Source organism: Oryza sativa, chromosome 10 (genome assembly GCF_034140825.1).
Source record: "Oryza sativa Japonica Group chromosome 10, ASM3414082v1".
Classification (NCBI taxonomy): domain Eukaryota; kingdom Viridiplantae; phylum Streptophyta; class Magnoliopsida; order Poales; family Poaceae; genus Oryza; species Oryza sativa.
In genome coordinates this window covers 22,786,778-22,812,898 of record NC_089044.1, presented here as the reverse complement: position 1 = coordinate 22,812,898, position 26,121 = coordinate 22,786,778, and the positions used below count along the sequence as shown (strand labels likewise).

Below are 26,121 nucleotides of genomic sequence, written 5' to 3'. Positions count from 1 at the left end.
TTATAAAGGTTAGTCTACCACTTGTTGGAGTGCGCAGCCCGGCCCACCAACCGTAGGCCACCCAGGTCACATTGGGCCTGCTCCACCACAGGTCCAACCGGAGCCACAACTTTTAGGTCCTAGGCCTACACAACCCAAAAGACTAGTCTGATGGGTGAGGACCGCCCCCACCTTTTAAGTCGTGCTCCCCCACCATCAATTACCGATGTAGGACTAAACCCAACAATCTCCTCCATCACACATCGGGCCCAACAATCTCCCCCATCACATCAACCCATGTGACCCCAAAGACTTGTTACCTGGCCTCAGGCCTAACAATCTCCCCCGTCACACCAACCCATGTGACCCCGAAGACTTGTTACCTGGCCTCTCCACCATGTGACCCATGGAAATTGTTCCAGGTTCCAAACCTTGGGCTCTGATACCACTTGTTATAAAAGTTAGCCGATATAGCGGAACGATAACTAACCTTCCCGATCGCTTCAATCATTGATCACCCAAGACATGCCAGATGACGACACAGGAACACACGATATTTGTTAACGAGGTTCAGCCGAAACCTACATCCCCGGGGCTCTGATTATGGGCGCTCCTCCCCAACCAATATAGCTCCTAGCCGCTACGAGTCCATGGCCACGCCGCCATCATCTCCCTGCGTGTCTACGCTACATTGTAGTCGCCATGGTTACATTGTGGTGCCCCCCGCTCTATTTAAGAGAGATGCCGGGTTACAGAGTTTGACTCTAACTCCACCCCCTAACACCTATTACAATTCCAAGTCCAACTGTAACCAAATAGAACTAGTATATTCGACACCTATTCTAACAACATCAATGCCACAGGATACTCTCATCAGCTGTCAGCTGCTGGCATGGCAGGCAACAACACCACAGATCCAGAGGTTCTCCGTGCCTCGAGATCCGCGTGCGCGCGAGCCGCCTCATGCAGCGGGTAGACATGGTTGACGCGGACGCGCAGAACGCCAGCCGCCACGCCGGCGAAGACCTCGCCGGCGGCGTGCAGCAGCTCGTCGCGGGTGGCGGTGTAGTGCCTCATCCCTGGCCTGCCCAAGATCAGGGACTTGGACGCCAGATCACTCACTGGTACAGGGTCAGGCCTCCCTGAACATTGCCCATAAGAGATCATGCATCCACGCGGCATCAGACACTCCATTGATCCCTTCACATTCAGAGTTTCAGACAAAAAAATATTCAGTTTCAGGCAGCTGATTTACCTCATGTCAAGCCTATGATTCAACATTTAATTCCAATTTTCATGGCAATGCTTTTTGTCAAGATCAAAGAAGGTGAAAGTGATTGTAAGGTGTTGCAAAATGAGAGTAGGATGGTTTTGCTACCTTGAAGGTGTCTTTACCGACAGCATCATAAACAACATGAACACCCTTCCTCGATGTGATTTCAGCAACTTGGGCTACGAAATCCTCCTCGGTGTAGATGATCACATGATGGCACCCGTCTTCGGCTGCTTGGATTGCTTTCTCTTGTGTCGAAACGGTCCCGATAACGGTGGCACCAAGGGCATTCGCCCACTGACAAAGGAGAGAGCCAACTCCTCCTGCAGCAGCATGGACTAGGACAGTATGGCCTGCCTGAATCTGCACAAGAGACCAACATGGAGGTGTTTCTAAGTTGCATTCTGAAATCAAAATCAGTTTCTGTTTTGTTTTCTTTTGTTTTGTGTCTCTGAAATCATGGAAGTTGGTACTGAACTACTGAATCAGCTTAGCACAAAACAATCACCTTAAAGGCTTGTTTCACAAGGACATATGTAGTCATTCCCTTGAGTAAAACAGATGCTGCAGTAATGTGGTCCACTGAAGGTGGAATAGGAATGGCCAGTGTTGCCGGTATAATCTGTTCTTCAGTGTAAGTGCCCATTGGAGTATCAGCATAGCCGACTACATCGCCAACTTCGATACCTGTTACCCCAGGTCCAACAGCAGACACTACTCCTACTGCTTCCTTGCCTGGATGAACACAAAGTCAATGCTCCAAGAATAAGATCATTCACATTTTCGACAAGTTTGACTGTTCATTTGCAAATGGATAGTGCGATCTTGCCTTTTCGGCATACCATTAAATAATTTCTGATAAATTCGATTGAATACTCATTAGTTAAACAGTTTCTTTTGTGTGTTTTCAATTTTTCTAGAAGTCACAAACTGCACTTCTTGTGATAATTCGGTGCTTGGCTAGTACAAAAAACACCAAAGAACTTTATTCAGGGGAAGACTCTTCAAGCATAACACTGAGTCTGATTCTTCGTATGCAAATGGTGATTGGCTGTAGTGATTTGAGAAATCCTACATAGAAATTACAAGGTTCAAAAGTCCTATATCACTGCTCACTTGCCTAGTTAGTGAACAGTGATAGAAGACTGAAAAGTGCTAGAGTAAGGGCTTGTTCAGATTGATGCCATTTTAAACCATACTATTTTTTTTGGTAAAGTTGTCAAATATGCGCATCCATTTAGTTTCTTACCAAACTCTGGTAAATAAATAAGAAATCCTGCCAAAACTTGACAATATTGCCAAATTGCCAAAATTTTGGTTTGGTAAGGTTTATTTTGGCTACAATATGAACATGTCCTATAATTTTTCCTTAGCCTACCAGTATACTCTATAAGCTCAGATGGCAACCAAGAATTTTCTCCGGGCCATGAACTGACATTAGATTTAACAAAGTAAGTTGGAATTTTGTTATCAGAATCCCCATACACCAGATCTGAAAACATTCAGCACATCACTGTCATTGATGATGGTAAAATACTAAAATCCGTACCAGGAACAAACGGGAGAGGTTCTTGATGCAACCCAGTACGGTAATAAATATCGACATAGTTGACACCGATAGCCTTGTTCTTGATCCGGATCTCCCCCTCGCTGGGCTCCCCAATCTCCACCTCTTCCCAAGTTAGCACCTTTGGACATCAGAAGAAGAACTGCTTACTCCCAAATGGATTAGATTTGCAGGAGATGAATTATAAGGAAAAGGAAATTAGATGGAGTTTTCTTCTTGGTATAGAACACACACTTACCTCTGGACCACCAATCTTGTGGACTCTAATTGCCTTCACCTTCATCCCTGGAAGCACTCAGAGGCAAAGCTGGATGTGCAATGTGCTGATAAGTTTATCGAGTAGAACTCCTGAAAATTTGTGAGTTCCTAGCAGCAATATGTGGCAGTTCAGCAATAAGCAGCAGTCTCTAGTGGATTCAACAGGACTACAAAAGTACAAATACATGAGGACAAAAAAACAATCCTATTCGTACCAACCTCCGCAAATTTGCGGCTGGCACCAATTATAAATTTATAATACTTGAATGATGCGCATGTTTCATCAAAACAGGAAATGACAAAAAGAGAAAAAAACAATTTTGAGCTAGGATCAGAAATTCAGAATACATGGGTACATGGGAGTCATGGAAACGAGATCTGACCCAAGTTGGAGTCTGAACTCTGAACTCACCAGTAGAAGCAGAAGCAGCCCAAGGAGAAGAACTTGGGCAGCTTCGCCGCTTATCCGGCGGCCGGCCGCGTCACCTTGTAGGTGCAGGTGCAGTGCGACGCCGGCCGCCATTGTTGCCATCTTCGGAGCTCGAGCTCTCCCACCCACGTCGGCCATGGCTCGTGCTCGCGCAACAAAGCCCAGGGAGACAGGTCAGTAAAATGGGCTCAAACCGGATGGTCACAGCCCAATGGGCAGATGGCAGCCCAAAAGGCATATTCAATTACTCCCTCCATTTCATATTATTAGCAATTCATTTTTTTTAACTAAAATAGTCACTCTCATGTCCCAAGGCTTTAAATGTGATCTTCCCTCCCTACCCTATATATGCAGCCACAATTAGTAATCAGAGTTAATGACTACTTTGAAAAATGATTGGAATGTACTCTGATAAATAAGGGGAATAATGTAATTTGCCATAGCTCTTTATTTGCTATAAAATTTACTAGAATGATAAACAATTTGAAATAAAATGAGTATGGACCATGCATACCTTTAGACGCTCTTTGATGTAGAGACTTTACTATCTGTCTGTTGTAGCCTACGGCTCAAGTGGATACAACTTTTTGTTTAATTATGTGTTTCCACACGCGCTTTGCTGTGGGAATTACGAAGCAATCTTCAATATATTTTTTCAACAATCGAGTTAGGAGTAAAAAGGATATTAGTTATTAACAACAAATTAAACTGGTTTACTAATATATATTTGGAGAGAAATAAATTCAATAGATAAAATATTAGATTGTTGATCAAGATTTGTATTGCAAGAAGCAGAATGCAAAAAATAATGAAACGTCAGAGTTTACGATACTAATCATGAAACAAACAAATGATATTGTGCTTTGATGCTGAATATATTGATAGATATATGTTTTAAGTATTATAAAAATGATAAATAGATACTTTGAAATATTGTGGAAATGATATGAGTGGTGATGATAAGATATGCTTGCTTGTTAATTTGTAGAATTCAGTAGATTGTAGATGATGTTCATGCTTACATGAGCTTTGATATGTAATAATTGATTGTGGCATGATTGCATGTCGAGTTTTAGATTTAGTGGGTTGTAACTTTATATTTGGTATAAATTTCATCAGAATAAATAGAAAACGAAATACTTTTGAAAATTCATAAAGAACATTTTTAAAGGAAAGGTGGCTACAATATGAGTAAACCCAAGTTTTTTCTATTGTGTTGTGTACAGGGCGACAAATTCAATAAAACTTCAGCCCATAAATGTGGTCCATAGAAATGTCGACCCATCCAAATAAAGCCTTAATGTGATAGACGGGAGCGACTATTTTAGACCCAAATATATGTTTAGGCCCATTTAGAAATACGATTAGGTCGGTACAAACCGTCATTGCTTATAAAAGGGCAAAAGGCTGGCTGCCTTTCCTGCTTTCGTCCATTGCTCTTATCCTCATTTGTGAATTTTAGGCAGCCTCTCCGCCATATATACACCACGGAACCCAAATTATCATGGCTTTCTCGCTATACGGTGGTGGAGGTGGCGAAGTTGGCTAGAGTAAGGCTCTACAAGATGAGGTTGTGGGTGAGTGAGGGGAGAAACAGGGAGGAGGCGGAGGAAGTCTTTGTGATTACGAGGTGATTGATGCTACGACAGCGGTTGATCTAAAGGCAATACAACAAGAGAAAAGGTAAAACAACGTTGTTGGAGAGGATGTTCAGAGAGAAGTAGAAGAAGGTGTTCGATAGTAAGAGAGGGAGGTGCCCGGGGAAGAACGGACTTGTTGCTGCTGGCGGCGGCGAGGTAGGGGATCGATGGTGGTGGCAACAAAAAACAATTGAGGTGGACTAGTAATTAGGGTTGTTACAAGATTAAATGTATCTGGATCATCGGATCTCCATCCAACGGCCTATTTTTTTTTCTATCATTTGGGGGCGAAGGCAATTATTAGATCTTTTAAAGTTTATTTTCTTTCAATTCTTTATTTGGTAATGTTGTAGCAATTCCCAATATGGGATTATTCTCATCACTGTTTTTTCCCCTTCCCTTGTCAGAAACATGTTCCTCACTCTCAAATGCATTGGAGACAACTGGTCACCAACAATCCATCCATGCTGGCCTGGTTGACTAGTTCAGTACTTCTGTCAGGAGATTCGCCATCATCATTTGAGTGAGTTCACCTTTACTCTATCTAATCACCACAATCAAGTTAATTTCGAGGCAGAGCCAGATCATATATTATCGACAAAAGGATCAGTTAACTCCCAGGTGTAAATGTGTAATCAAAGTGTCTTTCTAGCTAGGATCCTTTTTCAAAGGTTTCTCGTGCTAGCTGCTGATAAGTCATAACTTCAGAACTGAAACTATTATGAACCATGGTCTTGTTAAGTCATGTTTGGATTGATATAATCTACCTTTACACATCCCCAAAGGTGGTAGCAGACAGCATTAACGAACTGAATCACTTGGATTGAAAGCCATGGAGCAAGCACACATGATCCATCTCGTTGCCACGCCAGATATACAAGTAGATATAGCTTAATGATCACCACAATAATCAACTTAATGATATGGAGATAGAATATTCCCAACTCCTAGCATTTTTGACAAGGATCTGTTAGCTTCCTGGTGTAATCAAATTGTCTCTTTAGATAGCGTGTGTTAGGGGACGCACTTACGGGTGGTGATTGTAGTGTGCGTGTGTGTCTTTCGTGTAATCGTAAAAAAAAAGTCTTTCTAAGATCTTTTTAAAGGTTTGTTATGCTAGCTGCCCATAACTTTTGAACTTAAATTCATATAACCATGTCCTTATTATGTCATGTTTGGATTGATCCACCTAGCTTTACACATCCCCAAGGGTAGTAGCAAACAACATTTACTAACTGGTGAATCACTTGGATCAAAAGTTTTGGAGCAGAGCTACACATGATCAACAATCCGTAATCCCGTTGCCACGCCAGATATATCTCGAGCCAACGAAGCTCCTCTCACGTACACCATAGGGACATATATCTCTCTGACGTGTGGGTCTATTGGGGTGAGCCTCACGTGTCAGAGACGACTTATGTCCCTCTGACTTTACGTTAGAGGAGCCTCTTCCATCTCGAGCCAGCTCATATTGATTATCCAAGTTCGTAAGTTTTTCTAAAACTTTTTCTACCTAACTCATGTATCTCCAAATCATGCTGTTGAAAAGATAGCTTAAGCTAAGCTCGAACGATCACGCATGATGATCGATGTTCAGAGCTTTGTGTGCAGAGGTGGAAGAACTAGCTTTTGTGTGCTTTGGCGGTTTGGCCATGCATGCATGCATGCGTGCTTCCCACGTGAGCTCGCCGGAGCGGGAGCACGGCTAGGTGCAGTGACGTGTGTCCACTCCCCGTTGATTTGATTTGTCTCGTAGCTGCAGCAACAACCGCCTTGGCCTCATGCTTCCCCGGCGAGCCACCAGCTGCCAATCCGGCCAGCTATTTAACAGCGCCATCGATCGATCGATCGCCAGCTGCAGCGAGCGTTTCGATCGAGATCGAGATCGAGGTGGGCGGCGGCAATGGCGAGCAGCGGGGCGGTTGCGCTGATGATGTTCCACACGATGGAGCGGGAGCTGTTCTGGCGGCTGGTCGGCGAGCACGGGCAGCAGCCGGGGCCGATGAGGTGGGTGATCGCGCTGTGGCTGTGGCTCGAGTCCGTCGGCCACCACGACTTCGTCCGCCGCGTCGCCGTGCTGCCGGCCCCCGTCGTGCTGCGCTTCGTAGACGAGGCGCTGGCGTGCCTGGCGCGGCTGCCGCGGCGGCGAGGGGTCGCGGGCGGGGCGGAGCGGCGGCTCGCGGCGCTCGCCGCCGCCGGGGACGCCGACCCGGCGCTCCGCTTCCTCCCCTGCACCAACGCGCTCCTCGCCGAGCCCGTCGAGGGCCTCGCCTACTTCGACGCGCACCGCGACGAGGTCATGGAGGGCGTCAGCGACGTGTACAGGAACGTCTGCCGCGTCATCTTCGACGACGGCGTCGCCGCCGCCGTCGCCGCCGCCGACGACGACGACGACGCCGAAGCCGCCGCGTTCCTCCCCCGCGACGTGCTCGACGCGCTCGACGGCACACCACCACCACCGCCGCCGCCGCCGATGTACCACCAGTACCACCACCACGCCGTCCACATGGCCCCGATGCTGCCGCCGCCGCCGCCGGTGGCCGAGCTGAACCCGATGGCCTCGCCATGGTTCCCGGTGCAGCAGCAGGAGCAGCCGCCGCCGCCGCCGCCGCAGCCGCACCAGCAGCACGGCTACATCCCATTGCCGGAGGACTACCGCTCGCTGTTCATCACCTTCTCCCGCGGCTACCCGATCAGACAGGACGACATCATCAACTTCTTCAACTCGTAAACCAAACCAAACCCAGATCAAACACCTTCTTCTCGATCGATCTCTCGCCATGAATGATCATACCAACAACACCTTCTTCTTCAACATAGGTTGTACGGGCCGTGCGTGGAGTCGGTGATGGTGGAGAAGGCGGCGGCGGGGCAGCTGCCGGTGTACGGACGGGTGGTGCTCCGGTGCCCGTCGATGATCCCGGTGGTGCTCGACGGACAGCAGACGGCGAAGTACATGATCAAGGGGAGGCACCTCTGGGCCAGGATCTACGTGCCAAGCTCCAAGCCCAACTGAACTGAACTGAACTGAACTGAATACTACTACTACATATGCATGAATGCTATACACTTACGCTGATATAGTATCATCAAGCTGCAGCCAGAGCTATATTATCATATATAATCACATGAATTAATTAAGTATGTGTTTAGCTATACTAGCTCAGAGAGAGACAAGTGTTGATCCATGTATGATCTGTTGATGTTTGTGTGTTAGGCATGCATGTCCAAGCATACTACCCTATCTAGAGCTTTGGACAGAGCTTAATTGCATGTTTTGCTAGCTTGTCTCTCATGGAATAAATGTGTGTCTTTCATCATCAGTCTATCGATGTTTGTAGCTTGTGCATACGTTTTTGGTAATTTTGCAATGAACAGTGGATGCTATATACATGCATGTTGTTACCTAGTTAATTATGTGCTGCACTGCTACTTTATTGTTTGTTCTGGTTGGCAATCAGGAAAGTCAAATTACAGAGTTGAGTTAGAGTGAAGAAGCCAAGGCTTATATCCCAATTAAGTTTGTTTGTGCAGTGGAGCTAAAGTCACGCTAGGATTGACCTTCTGCTACTGTGTTATTCTATGTGGTGCCTCTTCTGTAAGTATTTACGTTTTATTTTTGTTTGAATTTACATATTAATTAATTGTCATTCTATGTATACTGGCTTGATTCTTGGACGGAGATTTAATATACAAAATAGTCTGAAAATTGACTAAATTTTTAGGGTTGACATCTATTCCTCTCCAAAGATTCTGATAATAATGTTTGGTTTTTGTTTCACGAAGAGTAGAATAATTGTGCATTCTGTTCAGAAAAGAAGGGAGCCTCTTCCAGCCCTATATTCAGGCTAAGATAGAGCATATGAAATATTATCTACTTGCTATCTTTGATTTCTGGTTAGACAGAAGCATCTTTAAATCATCTTCTGTAGGTTGCTGTAGCATTGCCAAACAATTTGCTTCTCTAACTAGAAATCCAGACATACATTAATTAATATTCCTTCACATAAACGAAACAGACAAGTCTAGGATTCCATTGGAGGACTCCATGGATCCTGATAACTCCAATGCTAACAAATTGTCTGAAGGTAAGGATTTTCTTCAATATTATTTCAATCTCGTTAGCTCTCCGTGGGAGGTGTTGGGTGCAAATATGGTTACCACTATTTTTTTTAGGGTGAATAGCTCAAGTAGTCCTCCAAGTTTCATCTAAGCCTCAGTTTAGTCCTTGATGTTTCAATCTATCCATATTAGTCCTTCAAGTTTTCATTTTAGTTCAAATTTATCCTTGAACCAATAACTCTCTTGATAAATGACACTTATACCCTCATCATTCACATATATAAGAGAAAAATTGTATGCTTGATTTTTTTAAGATAATGTATAGTAAATTATGTAAAACGAAAATAAATTATGTACTAGCAAGCTGTATACAATAGTAATTGCTTAAGTTTCATGTGCACATGTTGAAATAATTGGAAGTATATCTGCAATGTTGTTTATTCATCTTGATTTTCTCCCTTTTAGTATATAGTTGTATATAAATTAAGGGCAAAAGGGACATTTTCTAATAGAAATATTGACTAAAAATAGCCATATGGCATATTAAGTTGGCCCAAGGATGATGTCAAACCAAAACAAATATTTAGAGGAGCTATGTGAACAAAATAAAACGTGAAGGATCAAATTGAGCCTTCAGTGAAACTTGAGGGACTTAATTAGCTATTCACCTTTTTTTTTATATATCCAGTAAGTTTTCAGGTGCCTTCTTTCACAAGGATAGGTTCTACTAGTTTTTACCACCAATATATCAGCTTCAACTTCATATGTTGAACCTTTTAGATTATATTTTGAATAAGGATAGGTTTTATCAATTGTCATACTAAATGACTAATCCAAATCATGTAAAATGTGGATATTAGTTATATTTTTAGGGTCAATCTAAAAATATGACGACATAGGTAAAAATATGTCAAATGCAATTATATTACAAATCTAATGTAATTATATATGTAATTTAGGGACTTACATATGTAATTTAGGGACTTACAATGTAAATACATGCTAACTATTTTTTCATGAAAAACATGATGGCACATTTATAGCAAATCCGTATTTTTATTGCAGGACACTTCGGTCGAGCTGGAAATGTATGTTTAATTTTCATTATATATATTTGTGAAGAATGTATATTGCACGCGCACGATATTACTAGTGTAGAACTAATTAGTCATATCCCTCTAGTCAATTAAGCATACATCAGGTTGTATATTGATCGGTTTTTCTCTCTTCACACATAAATACACATCTATTTCGTGATTATTTATTTCTTCAATTCTGTTGAGATCATGAACTCTCAACTTCTTAAGTACTACTGTATACCCTTCCTAAACGCTGTTGTTTTCATTTGTATATATGCTATTTCAAATCGCCTTTTGCCCATTAGTAAATCATCTACTATGCTATTTTGAGTGTTCCGTAGAATATGAACAGATTGTAGCTAAAATAAACCTTACCAAGTTTTGTCAATACTAAAATTTTGACAAGATGACAATATTGCTAAAATTTTGGCAGGATTTTTTATGTATTGACTAAATTTGGCAACAAACTAAACGTGGATATTTTTTGGGTAACTTTATCAAAAAAAATGGTATGGTTAAAAATAGCATTAAAGTGAACAGGCCCTACATTCTGTAGTTGCCTGTATACTGTATTGATATTAGTGAAAAGTTGTAGTCTCTAATTCTCCGAACTTACTCCTTGGCTTTCACTATATATAATTCTGATGATTCATATTCTATGGTGTCGGTGACAAGATAACTATACTAGCTAGCTAGTAGAAGGAGTACTATATATATTTCTGAAGATTCATATTGCATCAGAAAGAAATGCAAGGATGAGTGTTTCACTATCTTATTCTTACCTCCTCTGCTTTCTGCATAGCTTGCACTTCTTTGGTTAATAGAAATTTTAGTGTCTTTGAGAGGTACCAACAGATAAGTATCAACTTAAAAAATATGGTACATCCCGTTATCTTCTTAATGACTGTAAAAATACTTGTACAGTAAGCTGCATGTGGAATGATGGAGAATCAGATTAAGCTGCATTTGTTGCAAAGACATTTCATGCACGAGTTGATCCATCAACTAGTTAAGCCGAATATTCAATAACACAGGGGAGCAGATGCTGCCATTTTTACTGCACCTCTAATTGTGTTTACATCATATTAAGAGAGAGTTATATATATAGTATAACATATTATTTTTAGCACGCTTGTTCCAATACACCATAATAATTTAGCTTTATTTGTTTGCTCTTAATCTGCTGATCACTTAGAGTTTGTATAAATGTTGTTCCTTGCATAAAGCGTGGCCCCTCTCTCTCAATTTGTCGATATTTGTAGTTTGTGCATACGTTTCTGTATTTGCAGTAAAGAGTGGATGCTATGCATTCATGTTGTTACCTAGCTAATTATGTGATGCTTTATGTTTAAGTAAAGTCAAATTAGAGAGGGCAAAAGATGTAGTACTGTTTCATCAGTTATGTTTCATATTCATATTGATTGTGCTGTAATACAAAGATATCCCAGTATTAATCGCGTCAACCAGCACTAACTTATCCCCTTTTCTCCCATATCATCCGGTGGGATCTCAGCTAATGTTACTTCTTGAAGCTTGATGAGCTGAACACTCGGATGAATCATTGTTTAGAGCTTTGATGCCACAGCATATATCTGAATATCATGTTTGTGAGGGAGCCACGGCGTCAGCGCATCCACCAGCCTTTTGATGTCATCCGAAGAATGAGAAGCACTGAGAGTTATTCGCAACCTGCAAAGAATTCATGGAAAGAAATAAAACAGTTAATCTTGGTTGAAACAGGCCCGACCTTATGTCGATGAACACTAGGACCATCTAATATCTGGACAACAAATTATAGCAAGCAGTTCAAAAAAAAAGTCTAGCAGGGATTCCATCTTTGGAGAGCAGTAGCAAAGACCAAGAAAACACATTAATAAAAATGCATATATACCCTGGTTCCTAATCCAATTACAGTCTATGGTCCCTAGGAACACTGATGCTTTAGGTTGCTGAAGTCTATGAATAGAGATTAGGATGGAAAATGCTAGGAACAGAAAATTTTCAACCTGCATGAGTTGGGCGGTACTGTGGGTGGTCGGATTGGCGTGACATGAAATCCAGATCTTAGCATATCCCTGCAGTTTCAAAATGAAAAGATTAGAACACACAACTACTGATATTATCAAGAAACAAAAATGGGAGGAAGTGAGAACCTTCCAGCTCTAAGTGCTGCTTTTTCACTTCCAACTACAATGGAAATTATGGGACTTGTTATGTTGAGTTTTGTCAAAGAGGCAAAATACTGCACATGCCTCCAGATCACTGATCTCCGCCATCTCTCCTCCCTTGATACATAGAGGGCAGCTGAAATTAATTGATTCTGTTTAGAAGAATTCCTGATATTTACTTTGACAATGAGATAATTTTTACGTTAGTTAATGTTTTATTTAAATTCGTCCTTCTATGGATTAATGTGATAGAGAAGGTTTTCTATGCCCTTCCTCGTGAAAACAGTGTAACACAAACAGGTATATGTAGCAATCAATACCAGATTCCCATATCAATATTTTAAATTATTAGAACACAATGTGTAGAGTATTACCATACACAGAAGCAACTACTGGCACTGGTAAAGCAGTTGAAAATATGAAGGAACGACCTCGCGATTGAATCAGCCTCTTCCATCGGGTACTGCAAACAAATTTCAAATTATTATTCGTCATAAGATTGGAAATTGTAAAGACAGATTATGGCATGCATCCAAAATGCAGAGATTATGGCATGAAGTATTATCAAGAGAGGCTAATTCAAGAGAACTTCTATTTATTGAGTTTATAAGCATGAGGCTCTGAAGTGCAAATTTCATAACCAAGACCCTGATAAATAATATTATGTGGTGTCCAGAGCATCTATTAACATCAAAAGTTAAGCACTTAGCGTAATTCCTAAACTATAATCGCCGATGCCCATAAGTTACTCAGGACAGCAACAGATATGGAAAATGTTTGAAGTCATCCAAGCATTTGTTCTAACATTTCCTGTTGGCCGTGATGAGCATGCCGCTACTGTTTACATATTATCAAGTAGGTTTTGTCTCAGGTATTTTATGAAGTCCTTTATTTCAAGGCATCTATGATTCATTTCCACAGTTTAATATGCACTATGAGCAGTTCTTCCTTGCCAGATAATATGGACATGCCTTAGAATAGAATACCTGCATGCTATAAAACCACCCTGGCAGCCAGCAGCCTTGCTTAAGGTGCCAACACTTATGTCAATCTCATTCTCACATTCAAACAGCTCAGGTGCACCACCACCATTCTCACCACAAACAAGTGTTCCATGTGCCTTGAAAAGGAAATTTGCAACATAACTTGATTAATATTAGGCCAGAAAAATACTGTATTTCAGGGAAGATAATATACTAACATCGTCGATCACCAACAAAAACCCATACTTTCTGCGCAACTTGACAAGCTCAGGCAATGGAGCAAAATCACCATCCATGCTGAACAGGCTGCATTTTACCAATCAAAAGAGCTTCTGAGTTCGGTACACTACTCACTAATACAGAGAATAAATGCTTCTTAAATGATGAAATTTACTTGGATGTATAACTTGCCTATCTGTGACAACAACTTTCTTTTCCATTGAGCAACTGGATCTGCATGTGTAATCACAAACATGGTTTATAACTAAGTAAATTAGTGCTTAGCATTTTGTATGTTATGAGTTATGACTGGAAAGTGAAAAACATACAGCAAAAGTTCAAGATGGGACATGTCACAGTGCTTGTACACAAATGATACCACTTCTTGCTGTCGCTCAACAAGGCGAATCCCATCAATGATCGAAGCATGGTTCAGAGCATCTGAGAAAATTGCTATTCTTTCGTCCTCCGCAGGTTTTCTCCCAGCAGCCAACAGAGAGCTGATGTTTCCCAGAGCCGTCATTACAGCCATATTGGCAGAAAATCCAGTGGGACAAAGAAGGCAATCCTGTAGAAGGACTCTAGTAAGGCTGCAAGTTTTTTATTTTATTTTGTATACCGGGCACATGTGGTTGCTTAAATTTTGAACGCAACAGTACCTCCTTTTTCTTCAGCTCTGCCAACGATTCCTCCACCATTTTGTGATAGGTAGTATATCCACAAATCAACGCAGATCCTCTAGGGCCCATGCCGTACTCTTCAGCTGCCTAGTAGATACACCAGAATGTTGGCAAAGTTAACCACCGAAGCATTGATTCAGTCCACTCCATAGATCAAACAAGGAAAAATCGATCATGCGCCAGTCTAGGATTTGCCCCTCAATGAAACATGGTGCAAATCCTAGAGTGTCAAAAAAATTCCGCACCAAACAATAGCCATGGGTGCAAGAAAGGAGCACCTTCACTGCGGCATGGCGAATTGCAGGATGCGAGCTGAGGCCCATGTAATCATTCCCGGAGAAAAGAATCAGTTTCTCGTCCACTTTCTCTTCTTGGCCACTCCCCTCACCACCTAATCAAGTAAAACGATACATGAGAAGTTGGTAGAGTTTCTGCAAAACGAAACTATATTGATAACAACTAGAATTGTTGATAACACCTTTCCCATTAAAAATGATATTGAAAGAAACTAGAACATGTTGTTTAGGCTTATCTCAAAGGCAGTTATTACATGGAAGAAATAATAATAAAAAAATGAAAATTTGATATGCATGGAAGCAAAGCAGATGATAAAAAAAGGTTGGACCTTCAGCCAGCCATTGGTGGAGCGTTGCGCGGTCGAGCCGGATCTCGACGGCTGCGCGGTCCCACGGGCCTGGGCAGGGGAAGGTCTCCGGCGGCGCGGGCGGCGGCGCGAGGGCGATGGGGCGCGTGGCGCGCAGGAGGCTCCTGGACGCCAGCCTCGCCAGCGCGGCGTCCACGAGCGCGTCCCACTGCGCCATTCCGTCGAACAGCTTGAGGGGGCGGAGAAGACGAGGCAGATAGATGATAAGGGCGCGGGAGTGGCGGCGGCCGGGTGGTTGGGCCCACCCGTCAGCGACCGCGTGGTGGGTCTCACGACGTTGCTCCCTCCCGCCGCCTTCTCAGCGGCAAGACGTGGATTCGCCTCTCACATTCGACCACCCCTCCTCCTCGTCTCCTCCATCGCCGCTCGCGCTCGCTCGCTCACCGCGACGGAGGCGAGTGGAAGAGAAGCAGCAAGAGGGACGTGGGATATAGACGCGCGGAATCCCATCAGGCGGCGGCGCGGCGCGGGCCAGCGATGAGGTGGCGGCGGCGGCGTGCGGCGGCGGAGGCAGCCGGCGACGAGGGCGAGAGGGCTGGTCGAGGCACAGAAGCCGTCCATCTTGATCCGACGGCTGCCGGCTGGCCCTAGGCTTCCGTTCCGTAGTGGGCCCAACCTTTTCTTCGTGGGCCCGCCCATTGAATAGTAGAGGGCTCTTTTGGCGGCCCATTTAGCGTTCGCAGATATCCGGCCCAAATAGGATTCCGCCTCTTGGAAGCCCAGTATTCAGCCCAAAATTTGCAAGTTAGTTATGTGGCCCGTATTTCTAGAGTTGCAGTGGGCTTGCTCGGCCGGACCAACTTTGAGATAGGCCTCAGCGTGCTCGTCTTGGGCCTATTTTTCACTCGGTTAGCTGATGCTTTCGTCTTGGTTGCCTCAAAAGAAATTGACTCGACAGGCCACTGCAAACGATGTACTAGTACCAGTAACAATAACATTGTTTCTCACCATTTTTCAGTCCTTTATTAATTATGCGTTTAATAGGTTCGAAAACATGCTAACGAAAAACAAAGAAGTTATCGTTTGAAGTTGATGAAAAGAACTCAGTCTTAAGCCTAACTGCCAAGTGCCAACGATGTACCAGCAATACATGTGCCATTTTTCTCACCATTTTTCATTCCTTGATTAATTATGCGTTATTCTCCAGCACCTAATTAATTGCCTCACGGAAGACTACAGTGTAGAGATTCAAATGTGTTTTATGCAGCCAGATCATGGTGCTTTGGTACAGCTTCATCCCCACTGTTCACCTCAGATATGGCCAAAGATGCATCATATGCAGCTAGCTACCGCGATGATGAGTAAAAACGCCGCAAACCTAGCTAACGCGTATGCATGGTACAGATTGGTACGCACCGAAATCTGATGAGCGAATCAAACCTGCCGTGTGCCGATATTGCCTGATGCCATCGTCGCCGGACGATGTCAGGTTTTTCTCATGTCAACTCTGAAGTCAGTTCTATAAAAAAAAAAAAAACTCTGAAGTCACAGTGATAGTACTAACTCCATAATGCTTATATTTAAGACATACAATATACTATGATCTGTTATTCCTTTAAGTATTTGTAATTCCTTTTGTAACAAAAAGACTGAGTTGTCAGTTTTAAAATTTGTGCCCAGTGTTAGCTATTTGAAAACAAATGAAGTATATATTTTGATCGTGTATATCTACTTGTAGATATGAAGATCGATTTTTTATCCGTTGAAGCACGGATCTATTGAGCCTTTCATTTCAGTGGAGAAAAACGTGGCAACACTAATATAAGCATGCATCCCCGAATGATTTTTGCAACCAAAACAAGGTTGTGGTCGCCATCTCGAATTCGAATGTAGAGTAGTATGGGGGGTGCATACTCCTACTGTACTCCTTTGTACTGTCCTAGCTCTTGAAAGAAAATAATGGGAAGCAGAGCACCGTTCTCTGTCGTAGTCTGTACTCCAACCGATTGGCTACATACACAATTGAGTAGTAGCATGTAGTATGGCCACAGTGATGAGGAGGGGAAGAAGACACACCAGGAGATAACGAGGAGAGTGCACTACGTGTCCCGGCAGCTGGAACCGAACGCTTGGATCCAATAGTTGAAATGGATTATTGCCGCCCTCCCAGCAAGCCGGGGGTCGCGCTCGCGCCATGGCTGTCGCCCGGGCATTGGACCGTGCAAACCATCGTCGCCGCGACGCGGCCACGCTCTGTGCAGCGGACACGAAGCATGCGCGCGCACATGGCGGCAGGCACATGCGCGGTGGAGGACGCATCAGAACACGGAGGGCGCGTCGCGGGCCGATGTCCGGAGCGCGTGCGCGTTCACCGCATCAGGGCCAGGCAATGGGACGACGCGCGCCGCGCGGCGGCGCTTCGATCGATCGATCGACAATATGCATGCATTGATCGATCTCCCCCGTGGAAAACGAAGGCCGTTGACGGGTTGAGTGTACGTATAGGTATCCACTCTTACGATACGAAGACACATGCTTTCTACCTACACAAGTTCGTGTGGGCCGGCGCGTGAGGGCGGGAACGCTGATTCGTGGATATCAGAATTTGAACTCTTTTGGATGTACGCACAACTCTGACATGGAAACACCGTTAGCTTTTTCATTTGCTCTTCAGCTTACTAGTCGTGACTAAAATTTAAATTCTAAAACTTAATTTTAAAGTTATTTTTGATATTTTTTATCGTAGTTTTTTTTCATTGTTTCTAAGTCGCTAAGAATATATATAAAAGATCTATTCACATATTATTTTTTATTTTTTAGTCAGTATTAAGTGTTACAGTTTATAATCAGTGGCAGGTGAAGCGATGGAGCTCGTAGTTAGTGTGGCAGTAATTACTCCATCCATTCTAAAATATAATAATTTTTTTACGGATAAAATATATTTTAATACTACGAATTTAGGATATAGTCCTTCCGTCTAAAAATTCTTATATATTTTAGGACGGACGGAGTAGTTGTCATCTCTAGTCATTATACATGCTATACATTTTGGACAACCAAATTAACCATACATTTTACCTACAATTTTTTTATCCTAACGACAAACTTTGGAGGGAGTAATAAACTAGTAGTGGTAAGTACACTCTAGAAGGAGAAAAGGAACTAAAAGCGAAACAGTGAATGGTTGCTCACAAAAGAGAATACCAACAAAAACAATAACAACATGCATCTGGAATCCAATGAAGGGAAAATCCAATGCAATTATGCGTAGATGGGGTTCACTTGCCACATACATCCAAGGGAGCAAGCCCAGCATGGCTGCATGCAAGGCAAGCACAAATTTTTTTTGCTTCCAAGAGACAGCAGGGCCTTCCAAAAGCCAGACCTTGGGTGCAGCCACACATCCCCTGGCCAAATCCATGTGCTCCAATCCCAATGCCATACTACTACTGCCCACTGGCCAATACCACTGCCATATGCTGATATGCCCCTTGCCTTGATTTCCACTTGCATGGGCTGCCATTTTCACATCCTAACCTGTTCCAGAACCTGCAATGGTCAGCTGTTCGCATTGCATTTTTCACATCCTCTGCAGTAGTGATCACTGACAGATAGGTCCGGTCTCACATGTCAGTGGCTCGTATCACACCAACAGCTGTTGATATAGAGAATCTCTTTGGTTGTGTGATCCCTTGCAGGATGAGATAAGATAAAGAGCCAAGCCAACAGGAGCTAATGTGGGCAGCAGCATGGAAAAGCCAGATGAGTTGTAAAATGGGGGGTGATGCAGCACACATGAAGGGGGGGGGGGGGGGTTGTGGGCTGGTGTGACATGCCTTTAATTGGGGGTGTGTCACCAGCAAGACACCAGGGTTTCTTGAGCACTTGAAAGGAACAATACATTGAGGAGCCCCTCATGGTGTCCTTGGCTGCCTTCCATGAATATTAGTCATCCCTTGAGGGCCAAGCTGTCAGTGACTGAACAGTCCTCCTCTTCCTCCTTTTGCATGGGCCCGTCCCATCACCTTCTACATTGATATGAGGTGAAATGGATGTGGATGCTGATATATGTCCCATGTTACTTGTAGATCAAAGTGGAACACAGGTGTTACACGCGTTTTTTCCCCTTTCCTAAAAAACCCCTCGGAATTTTCTCCTTAATTACAACATGTGGTGTGTTCTGGTTCATAAGAACTTATTACATACCGAGAATTAGACCCTGTTTAGTTTCCAAAACAAAATTTTCACGCTCACATCGAATGTTCGGACACATACATACAGTATTAAATACAGGAAAAAAAACCAATTATACAGATTGCGTGTAAATTGCGAGACAAATCTTTTAAGCATAATTGCGCCATGATTTGACAATGTGGTGCTACAGTAAATATTTGCTAATGATGGATTAATTAGACTTAATAAATTCGCCACGCAGTTTTCTGGCGGAATCTGTAATTATTTTATTATTAGACTATGTTTAATACTTCAAATGTATGTTCTTATATCTGATGTGATAACCAAACCCAAAAAATTTTCGCAACTAAACAAGGCCTTAAACAAGAAACTCGCTATAGATTAAGATGATGTAGATCACACGATGTTACTAATTAACCTACCACGTACTACCTCCGTCCAATATAATTGCAGTTATAGGTTTCCGTGACCAACGTTTGACTGTTCGTCATATTTGAAAAAAATATGAAATTTTTTTTAAAAAATAGTCACACATAAAGTACTATTCATGCTTTATTATCTAATAACAATAAAAATATTAATCATTTTTTTAAAATAAGATGGACGATCAAACGTTGGTCACGGAAACCAATAGCTACACGATGGAGGTTGCATGATTTAAGAAAGTTTCGTCCACCCCGTTTCATAGGACAAATAAACAAATTTTGGAGAAACTAGTACCAATTTGATGTCCTAGCCTCAACTACTAAAACTGGACCAACTAAAGCTCATCATACATACAACAAATAAAACTGCTTTTTATCTCACACAGTTTTTTTTTCTAACTTATACCAGCAACTAAGGAATTTTTTTTTAAAAAAATCATATGATGAACGAGCGAGCCTGAAATAAACACGGCGACACCGTGGGGACAACAACGGGGGGACACGAAGCATATATAGGACGGGTTTGAGGCCCCATCATCAGTTGTTTATAATCTCCAAGTTAAAACTCTCGTTTGCATTTGGAACTCGCAATAAAAACCCCCCTCTCTCCTCACTACGCATTCAGACGCAGGCGCCACTCCGCCCGCACGCAACCTGTTCGACCTCGTGCTCACACTCTGCAGCTGCTAAGCTTGGTAGCTCGCCATGGCCATGGCGAAGGAGCTCCAAGAAACCTCCTCGTCTTCGTCCTCCTCGGCTGCCTCCACGTCCTCCTGCTCCTCCGCCGTCACGGACGCGTGGTCGTCGCCGGCCAGACCCAATGCTGTGGCCGGGGGGAAGAGGAAGAAGGAGGTGGTAGGAGAGGCTGATGAGGCTGCAGGCGGCGGCGCAGGAGAGGAGGAAGAGGAGGAGGCGGAGGCGGCGGCGGCGGGGAAGTCGTCGGCGGCGACGAAGAAGAGGAAGCGGAGCAGCGACGGGAAGCACCCGGTGTACCGCGGCGTGCGGATGCGGGCGTGGGGGAAGTGGGTGTCGGAGATCCGCGAGCCGCGGAAGAAGTCGCGCATCTGGCTCGGCACGTTCCCCACCGCCGACATGGCCGCGCGCGCCCACGACGTCGCCGCGCTCGCCATCAAGGGCCGCGCCGCGCACCTCAACTTCCCGGACCTCGCCGGCGTCCTCCCGCGCGCCGCCTCCGCCTCGCCCAAGGACGTCCAGGCCGCCGCCGCATTGGCCGCCGCGTTCACCACGTCCCCGTCCTCGTCGCCCTCCTCCTCCTTGTCGGCCGACGACGTCGCGCCATGCGTCGTCCACGCCGACGCCGACGAGCAGCCTGCCGCTGCCGCCAAGAACGACGACGACGACGGCTCAACCACCGCGCCGGTGGCGGCGGCGGCGGCGGCGGCGGCGGCGGATGAGCAGCAGCTGTTCGACCTGCCGGACTTGCTGTTCGACATCCAGGACGGGCCGTTCGGGTTCCCGGCGATGTGGGCGCCGCTCGCCGACGTCGACGAGGTCAATGCGGAGCTCCGGCTTGAGGAGCCATTGCTTTGGGACTTGGGAGTAACAGATGCTTAATCCCAAGGACTAAATTGCAATACACCACTAGGATTAATTACCACTTTTTATTTCTTCTTTTTTTCTCTCTCTTATCTTTTTTTTCCTTTTCTTCTGTAGTTTATTACCTTTGGAAAAGCAGTATTTCTTTCCTCCTTTTCCCTTTTCTATTTACTTAATAAGGGGTAATATAATATCTAATATATATATATATATATACAAATACTACTGAGGAAAAAAAAGGCTATATATGTAGTACTATCTGCAGTAACTTAATTATAGTTATTGCTACATAGTTATGTGTGAATTCTGCTACTAGTTGACCTTGCTAGAATTTAGGTGATGTATACTGTGTACTCCATGTTCTGTACTGAGTTCCCAATGAAAAAAAAAGGTTAATCAGTGTGTAATGCAATGAGAAATCGAGAATTGAGCTGAAATAAAAATTCCCAGGAAGCTGGTCCAGCTAGGATGTTACTGGCTCGCTCCTGCTGACTTTGGTAATATTAAAACCCCATTCCTCTTTTGCATACTGATTTGTTTACTGGTGGCTACCGTTTAACCAAACCTTTGTTTAGCACTAGCAATTAGTAGCAAATGCAGTTAACTAATTGGTGATTTGGTTGGCTGGTCTTGGTCTCCTCCATGATCAAGTGGAGACAAAAGGTAGCATTCCTCATGTGGCTGCAGCATCTCAGCTCATCTCATCTTCTTCTCTTCTCCCCTGCTTTCTCCTTTGGCTACCTTTCTTTTCTTTTCTTTTCTTTTTTATAAATCCTTTTTTTGCTGGCTGCTTTGGAAAGATCTTTTCCTCTTCTTGTTCATCATCTTCTTCTTCAACTTCGTCTTCATTAGGCTGGTACAGTAAGCATTTTTCCGATAAACACGGGTACCATTATCAAAGATAGCAGGAACAAGATTTTGTTACACTACAGTGAGCACAGTTGTTTCAAGCAATGGCATCATATTCCAGTGAGAAAGCTAATGTTCCCACTTACCATGAGGCAGCATTTCTGGTCTGACCCTGCCCTGCCCTTTGCTGGATTAGGACACTGCCTCTCCAAACTAAGCAGCTACTCATGCAGTTAACATGTGAAGACAAGACTAGTGAAATAACCCCTCTTGCTTGCAGTTGTTAACATACATCAGAGTCATCAGGCTGCCTCTTGCATGATCATGCCTAGCTAGCTAGTAGTAGAAGCTTTGCATTGCCATGATCCCAAACCAATTGTTGCTAGCTAATTAAGCTAATGCATTAAGTATGCGTGTATGTCATGTCAGGGTCAAGTATTTAATCAGACACGTGGATGGCCCAGATCATGAGTACATCCCTGGCATAGCGGATCCAGTGGTCCTCCTAATTTCACTCTGTTTTACGGAGACAAAATCGTCCATCTAATTTTTCAGTGACTTGGTTGGCAGTTACAAACTGACAGGTGGGGCCATGCCACGGTGGAGGGTGACTCACCGCGCTAGGCTTCCCAATGCAACGCCACATAGGCTGCTGGATACTACTATGATGTCTCCATAGACATCTCGTTGTCTAATACTGAAAAAACAATTAGTAGTAAATATTAATATTTGTATCAATTTTAGAACTTAAATCTGTATAGACTGATTTCACCGTAGGAAATTTAATTAAGCTATGTTCTTCTTCTGGAGCAGTTGGGGAACCGCTCCCTTCACACATAAAACAGAGATTAATGCATACTTAACTATTAGTTATAAAAAAATTGAAAAATGGATTAATACATTTTCCTAAAACAACTTTCTTATAATTTTTTTAAAAATTATTGTTTAGCAGTTTGTTAAGCGTGCGCGAGAAAACAGAAACATATAGTCCTGAATTTAGGGTAAAGTCTGGCGACGCTTATTTCGCTGTACTACACTCTGATCGGTGATCAGCTCTGCGTTAGAGCAAGTTTAATAGTATAGCCAACTGTTAGCTTCAAATCATCTATAGCCAATATAATAGCCAATTCATACAATAGTTGCTTACAATACTATTAATGCCTGATCTCACATGTCATACACATATTACGTCTTGGAGTCCGTGTTACAGCTGGCTACAGATTTATAGCCCGCTGCTTTTCTCTCTTCTTTTTATCTCTTTAAAATATGTTTATAGCTGGTTTATAGACTGCTATTGTAAGCTCTTAGAGACCGAGTAGCGGAGGTTGCCTACGTGGACGACAAGCATATACACGTATACGTAAACGTGTACGTAGTGTACAGATGTCGCGCGCGCGTACACTGTGCAGGAGTACCAACTGCTACTGCACACAAAGTACGTACGCGAGCGACGTGTACGCGCCTGGACAGTGCACGGCTGTCACCCTCGTGTGCCATATTTAATTTCGCTTTTCTTTCGATTTTTGATCTTATCGACGTTGATTGGTACGGAATACCTCTCAAAACCGAAAATTATACAGGGAGATTTTTTTTTTTCTTGATCCTCACTGCAATTAAAGTTTTGTTAATCCTAGTTTCCAGGACCTAATCGTTCTGGGCAAAGATTAATTAAGACCATGGGGGCAAGATTAAGCAAAGAAGGTTGTTAGCCGTCCAATATTTTAGACCATTCGAACGATCAAAACAGGTGACACGACTCTGCTGAAGATCCGGCTATGCATGATTTTGATTTCCGATAGCTTGTGGCTTAGGGCGCACTTCTATAATAGAACATTTATAAATCTCAAGCATGCGTAAATATCTTCTTAAATATATTCTTACACTATCCTATGAACACGTCCAAAAACCGTTGTCAATGGGTGTCATGTACCAATAAAAAAGTGATTAATCATAAACGCGAGCACGAGCACCGATGCCAAGCCCAAAAATTAAATCCGGGTAAACAGATTCAATCATAAGGAGCCTAACTAGTTAAGCTACGGTCATTTCACATCTTCTTAAAATATTTTAATTGGATACATGAAAATCACATTGTTAAAACTGTCTTGAAATTAGCATACTCTAGTAGTAAGTTTTATTTGGTTTAACAAATATGCTATATCATAAATTATTGACTATATATCAAAGACCATACTATACCTTAAGACAATTTGTTTGCATGACCGGAGAGAGCATCTCCTTTGAATTGATACGCACATCACGTCCATTTTTCCAGCTGAAAACAGGTGAAACACTCGCTAGCTAGCTAGTCGTTGGCCGGCCGGTAGGTCCGATCTCTGTGTGCCAATAGTAAGACAGCTCTACATGGAAAAACAATTCATGCAAATTCCCCCACGTTCTAAATAAGTTGAAGAACTGCATGCAATTAGAGTCACTTACATGCCTACTTGTCTATTGTCTCGAGAAATTGGAGTAAGGAATGAGCTTCAAAAATGGGTTGTCTTAATCAGGACGCGATCAGTGTTTGTTAGTTTGTCTCCTGTCTCAGCTAACGACAATTAATTAGTTGGTTACTGAGACTAAATTAATCATATCTTTCATTGGGTGAGCCCCCTAATTAATCTGCCAACTAGGGCTTGATTATGGCAAGATTAACAGATTTCATGGTACAAAATTATCTTGTAAATTAGCCCATATGGTGCAAGTAGTGCATTTTGTGGCTTGTCATCTAGTTAGACGCTGACCTGCTTTGGCACTTTGCGATCCTTTTCTGTGAGATATCGCACGGAAGCGACGGCAATCTGCATACATGAATTATTAATTAGGAAAATACATGTACAGTAGAGGTCCTAGCTAGAAAGCACTACTCATGAATGCAAAGGGAAAAAAAAGGCAAAGAAAAGAAAAGGAAAATCTATGAATGTGTGTGTTGGTTGCAAAGTTGTGATCACAAGCTCATCATGGCCTACTTATTACTAGTAGTAGGGTGCAATGCAATGCAATGACCGGGATGCAATATGATGCATATTTAACATGGGGGAAAAAAGATAACAAATGCATAAGTGACACTTCAATTTGCAAAGCAAATATACTGAAGTTGATGAAAAATATGCATGACATGTCTTGTTTATAAGGAAAGAAATATTATTTGTGGTATATGTACAAGTCATATATATTAGCAGCTAGCTAGTGACTACAATATATTCAACTACTAACTATTAATTCTCATCTAGAAATGTAGCCAATTAGCTTGACTCAATTCCGTCAAGGTAGTTTAGAAACGTATGAATCTCAATCGATCTGACGATGCTGAAATTTTTCTATAAGAAAATAGGCGAACTATTTAGCAAAAAAATGTAGGCCTCTAGAAAAAAATTAAAAAGAAGCAACCGTGCTCAACTCAAAGTGTGTTAACAATGACTAGGCAACAAACAAAAGGGTGCATATTTTTCCTTTTGGTAATTGACTAGCTAGCTTGGTTGCTTTCATCAAGGGGAAAAAAAAGAAAAGGAAAAAGTCTAGAGCAAGGACTGCTGCCTAGCTAGCACTGTGCTGTGGCAACAAGTAAGGAATAAAGCAGCCAACATGGCCTCAATTAATTAGTGCAATTGTGTCTTAAACTTGATGCATAAATCTCTGCAACAAGGTAAGTAATAGAGTAGATCAGGCATATGAATGCAACATTTGTGTGGAGTGTTGGAAAGAAAGAAAGCTCATCATATGAATGCAACAGATGCTGATGCAATGGCTTTTACTTGCCATCATTAGATGCTTCACCATATGACAGTGCTCAACACTCATGTGACACTTTAGGGAAAATCAGGACCTCTTGTTGCCTCTTAGCTTGGACCCCAACAAAAATTAGGACTCCTTAAAAAAAGGTCGGCCAATGAAGTCCATGCATGGAAAAATCAGAGTAAAGTATCTTGTAATAAATTAATTAATTGTGAGCTGAATATATGTATGGCCATTTGACATGTTAGCCTGACTCCTTTTTCCTTCCTAATTGCCAGGCACATTGATCAAAGAAATCACTATTCAGTACCTGTTCATATCTTCTCCATTTTTCTATATGTACAATCTCCAAGAATATTCCTAACTTGGTATCGAGATTTTGATCTTTTGACTTAGCGATCAGTGATGCATGACTAGGT

The 26,121-nt window shown here is 42.9% G+C and overlaps 4 protein-coding genes across 7 annotated transcripts; 2 read left to right on the top strand and 2 right to left on the bottom strand.

Moving 5' to 3' along the window:
- Nucleotides 1-535: 535 nt before the first annotated feature.
- LOC4349382 (uncharacterized) lies at nt 536-3,660 on the bottom strand. Of its 3 annotated transcripts, none has more exons than XM_066304867.1 (6): nt 3,490-3,660; nt 3,058-3,244; nt 2,802-2,940; nt 1,761-1,987; nt 1,358-1,615; nt 536-1,179 (listed from the first exon to the last, which is right to left on the bottom strand). In XM_066304867.1, the coding sequence occupies exons 2-6, from the start codon at nt 3,100-3,102 to the stop codon at nt 853-855; spliced, it is 996 nt and encodes a 331-aa protein (XP_066160964.1). In that variant the 5' UTR covers nt 3,103-3,244; nt 3,490-3,660; the 3' UTR covers nt 536-852. The 3 variants fall into 3 exon arrangements, with proteins under 3 accessions (XP_066160964.1, XP_015613777.1, XP_015613778.1); XM_015758291.3 differs by having other exon boundaries at nt 3,058-3,185; XM_015758292.3 differs by having other exon boundaries at nt 3,058-3,126.
- A 2,450-nt stretch (nt 3,661-6,110) lies between these two features.
- On the top strand, nt 6,111-8,470 carry LOC9269295 (uncharacterized). Its single transcript, XM_015757870.3, has 2 exons — nt 6,111-7,874; nt 7,968-8,470. Exons 1-2 carry the CDS (start codon nt 7,051-7,053, stop codon nt 8,161-8,163), a joined length of 1,020 nt encoding a protein of 339 aa, XP_015613356.1. The 5' UTR covers nt 6,111-7,050; the 3' UTR covers nt 8,164-8,470.
- A 3,200-nt stretch (nt 8,471-11,670) lies between these two features.
- LOC4349380 (8-amino-7-oxononanoate synthase) lies at nt 11,671-15,561 on the bottom strand. Of its 2 annotated transcripts, none has more exons than XR_001540305.3 (11): nt 14,964-15,561; nt 14,617-14,729; nt 14,318-14,425; nt 13,988-14,226; nt 13,851-13,892; nt 13,658-13,745; nt 13,443-13,576; nt 12,831-12,919; nt 12,442-12,573; nt 12,295-12,363; nt 11,671-11,977 (listed from the first exon to the last, which is right to left on the bottom strand). XR_001540305.3 is itself a non-coding variant. In XM_015757528.3 (11 exons), exons 1-11 carry the CDS (start codon nt 15,157-15,159, stop codon nt 11,854-11,856), a joined length of 1,353 nt encoding a protein of 450 aa, XP_015613014.1. In that variant the 5' UTR covers nt 15,160-15,561; the 3' UTR covers nt 11,671-11,853. The 2 variants fall into 2 exon arrangements, 1 of the variants encoding a protein (XP_015613014.1); XM_015757528.3 differs by having other exon boundaries at nt 12,442-12,592.
- Nucleotides 15,562-20,184: 4,623 nt separating this feature from the next.
- On the top strand, nt 20,185-21,640 carry LOC4349379 (ethylene-responsive transcription factor ERF038). The gene has a single exon (XM_015759307.3). The coding sequence runs from the start codon at nt 20,267-20,269 to the stop codon at nt 21,134-21,136; it is 870 nt and encodes a 289-aa protein (XP_015614793.1). The 5' UTR covers nt 20,185-20,266; the 3' UTR covers nt 21,137-21,640.
- The last annotated feature ends 4,481 nt before the right edge of the window (nt 21,641-26,121 follow it).

Bases quoted from the DNA above. Each gene is read 5' to 3' on its own strand.
- LOC4349379 (XM_015759307.3), top strand. From the start codon at position 20,267: ATGGCCATGGCGAAGGAGCTCCAAGAAACCTCCTCGTCTTCGTCCTCC.
- LOC4349382 (XM_066304867.1), bottom strand. From the start codon at position 3,102: ATGAAGGTGAAGGCAATTAGAGTCCACAAGATTGGTGGTCCAGAG. The intron at 1,616-1,760 runs GTGATTGTTTTG...TCTCTTGTGCAG, and splicing joins TTGTGAAACAAGCCTTTAAG to ATTCAGGCAGGCCATACTGT. The intron at 1,180-1,357 runs GTAGCAAAACCA...CTGAATGTGAAG, and splicing joins TCGGTAAAGACACCTTCAAG to GGATCAATGGAGTGTCTGAT.
- LOC9269295 (XM_015757870.3), top strand. From the start codon at position 7,051: ATGGCGAGCAGCGGGGCGGTTGCGCTGATGATGTTCCACACGATGGAG. The intron at 7,875-7,967 runs GTAAACCAAACC...TCTTCAACATAG, and splicing joins ATCATCAACTTCTTCAACTC to GTTGTACGGGCCGTGCGTGG.
- LOC4349380 (XM_015757528.3), bottom strand. From the start codon at position 15,159: ATGGCGCAGTGGGACGCGCTCGTGGACGCCGCGCTGGCGAGGCTGGCG. The intron at 13,746-13,850 runs GCAAGTTATACA...GGTAAAATGCAG, and splicing joins AAAGTTGTTGTCACAGATAG to CCTGTTCAGCATGGATGGTG. The intron at 11,978-12,294 runs GTTGAAAATTTT...AATTCTTTGCAG, and splicing joins GTACCGCCCAACTCATGCAG to GTTGCGAATAACTCTCAGTG.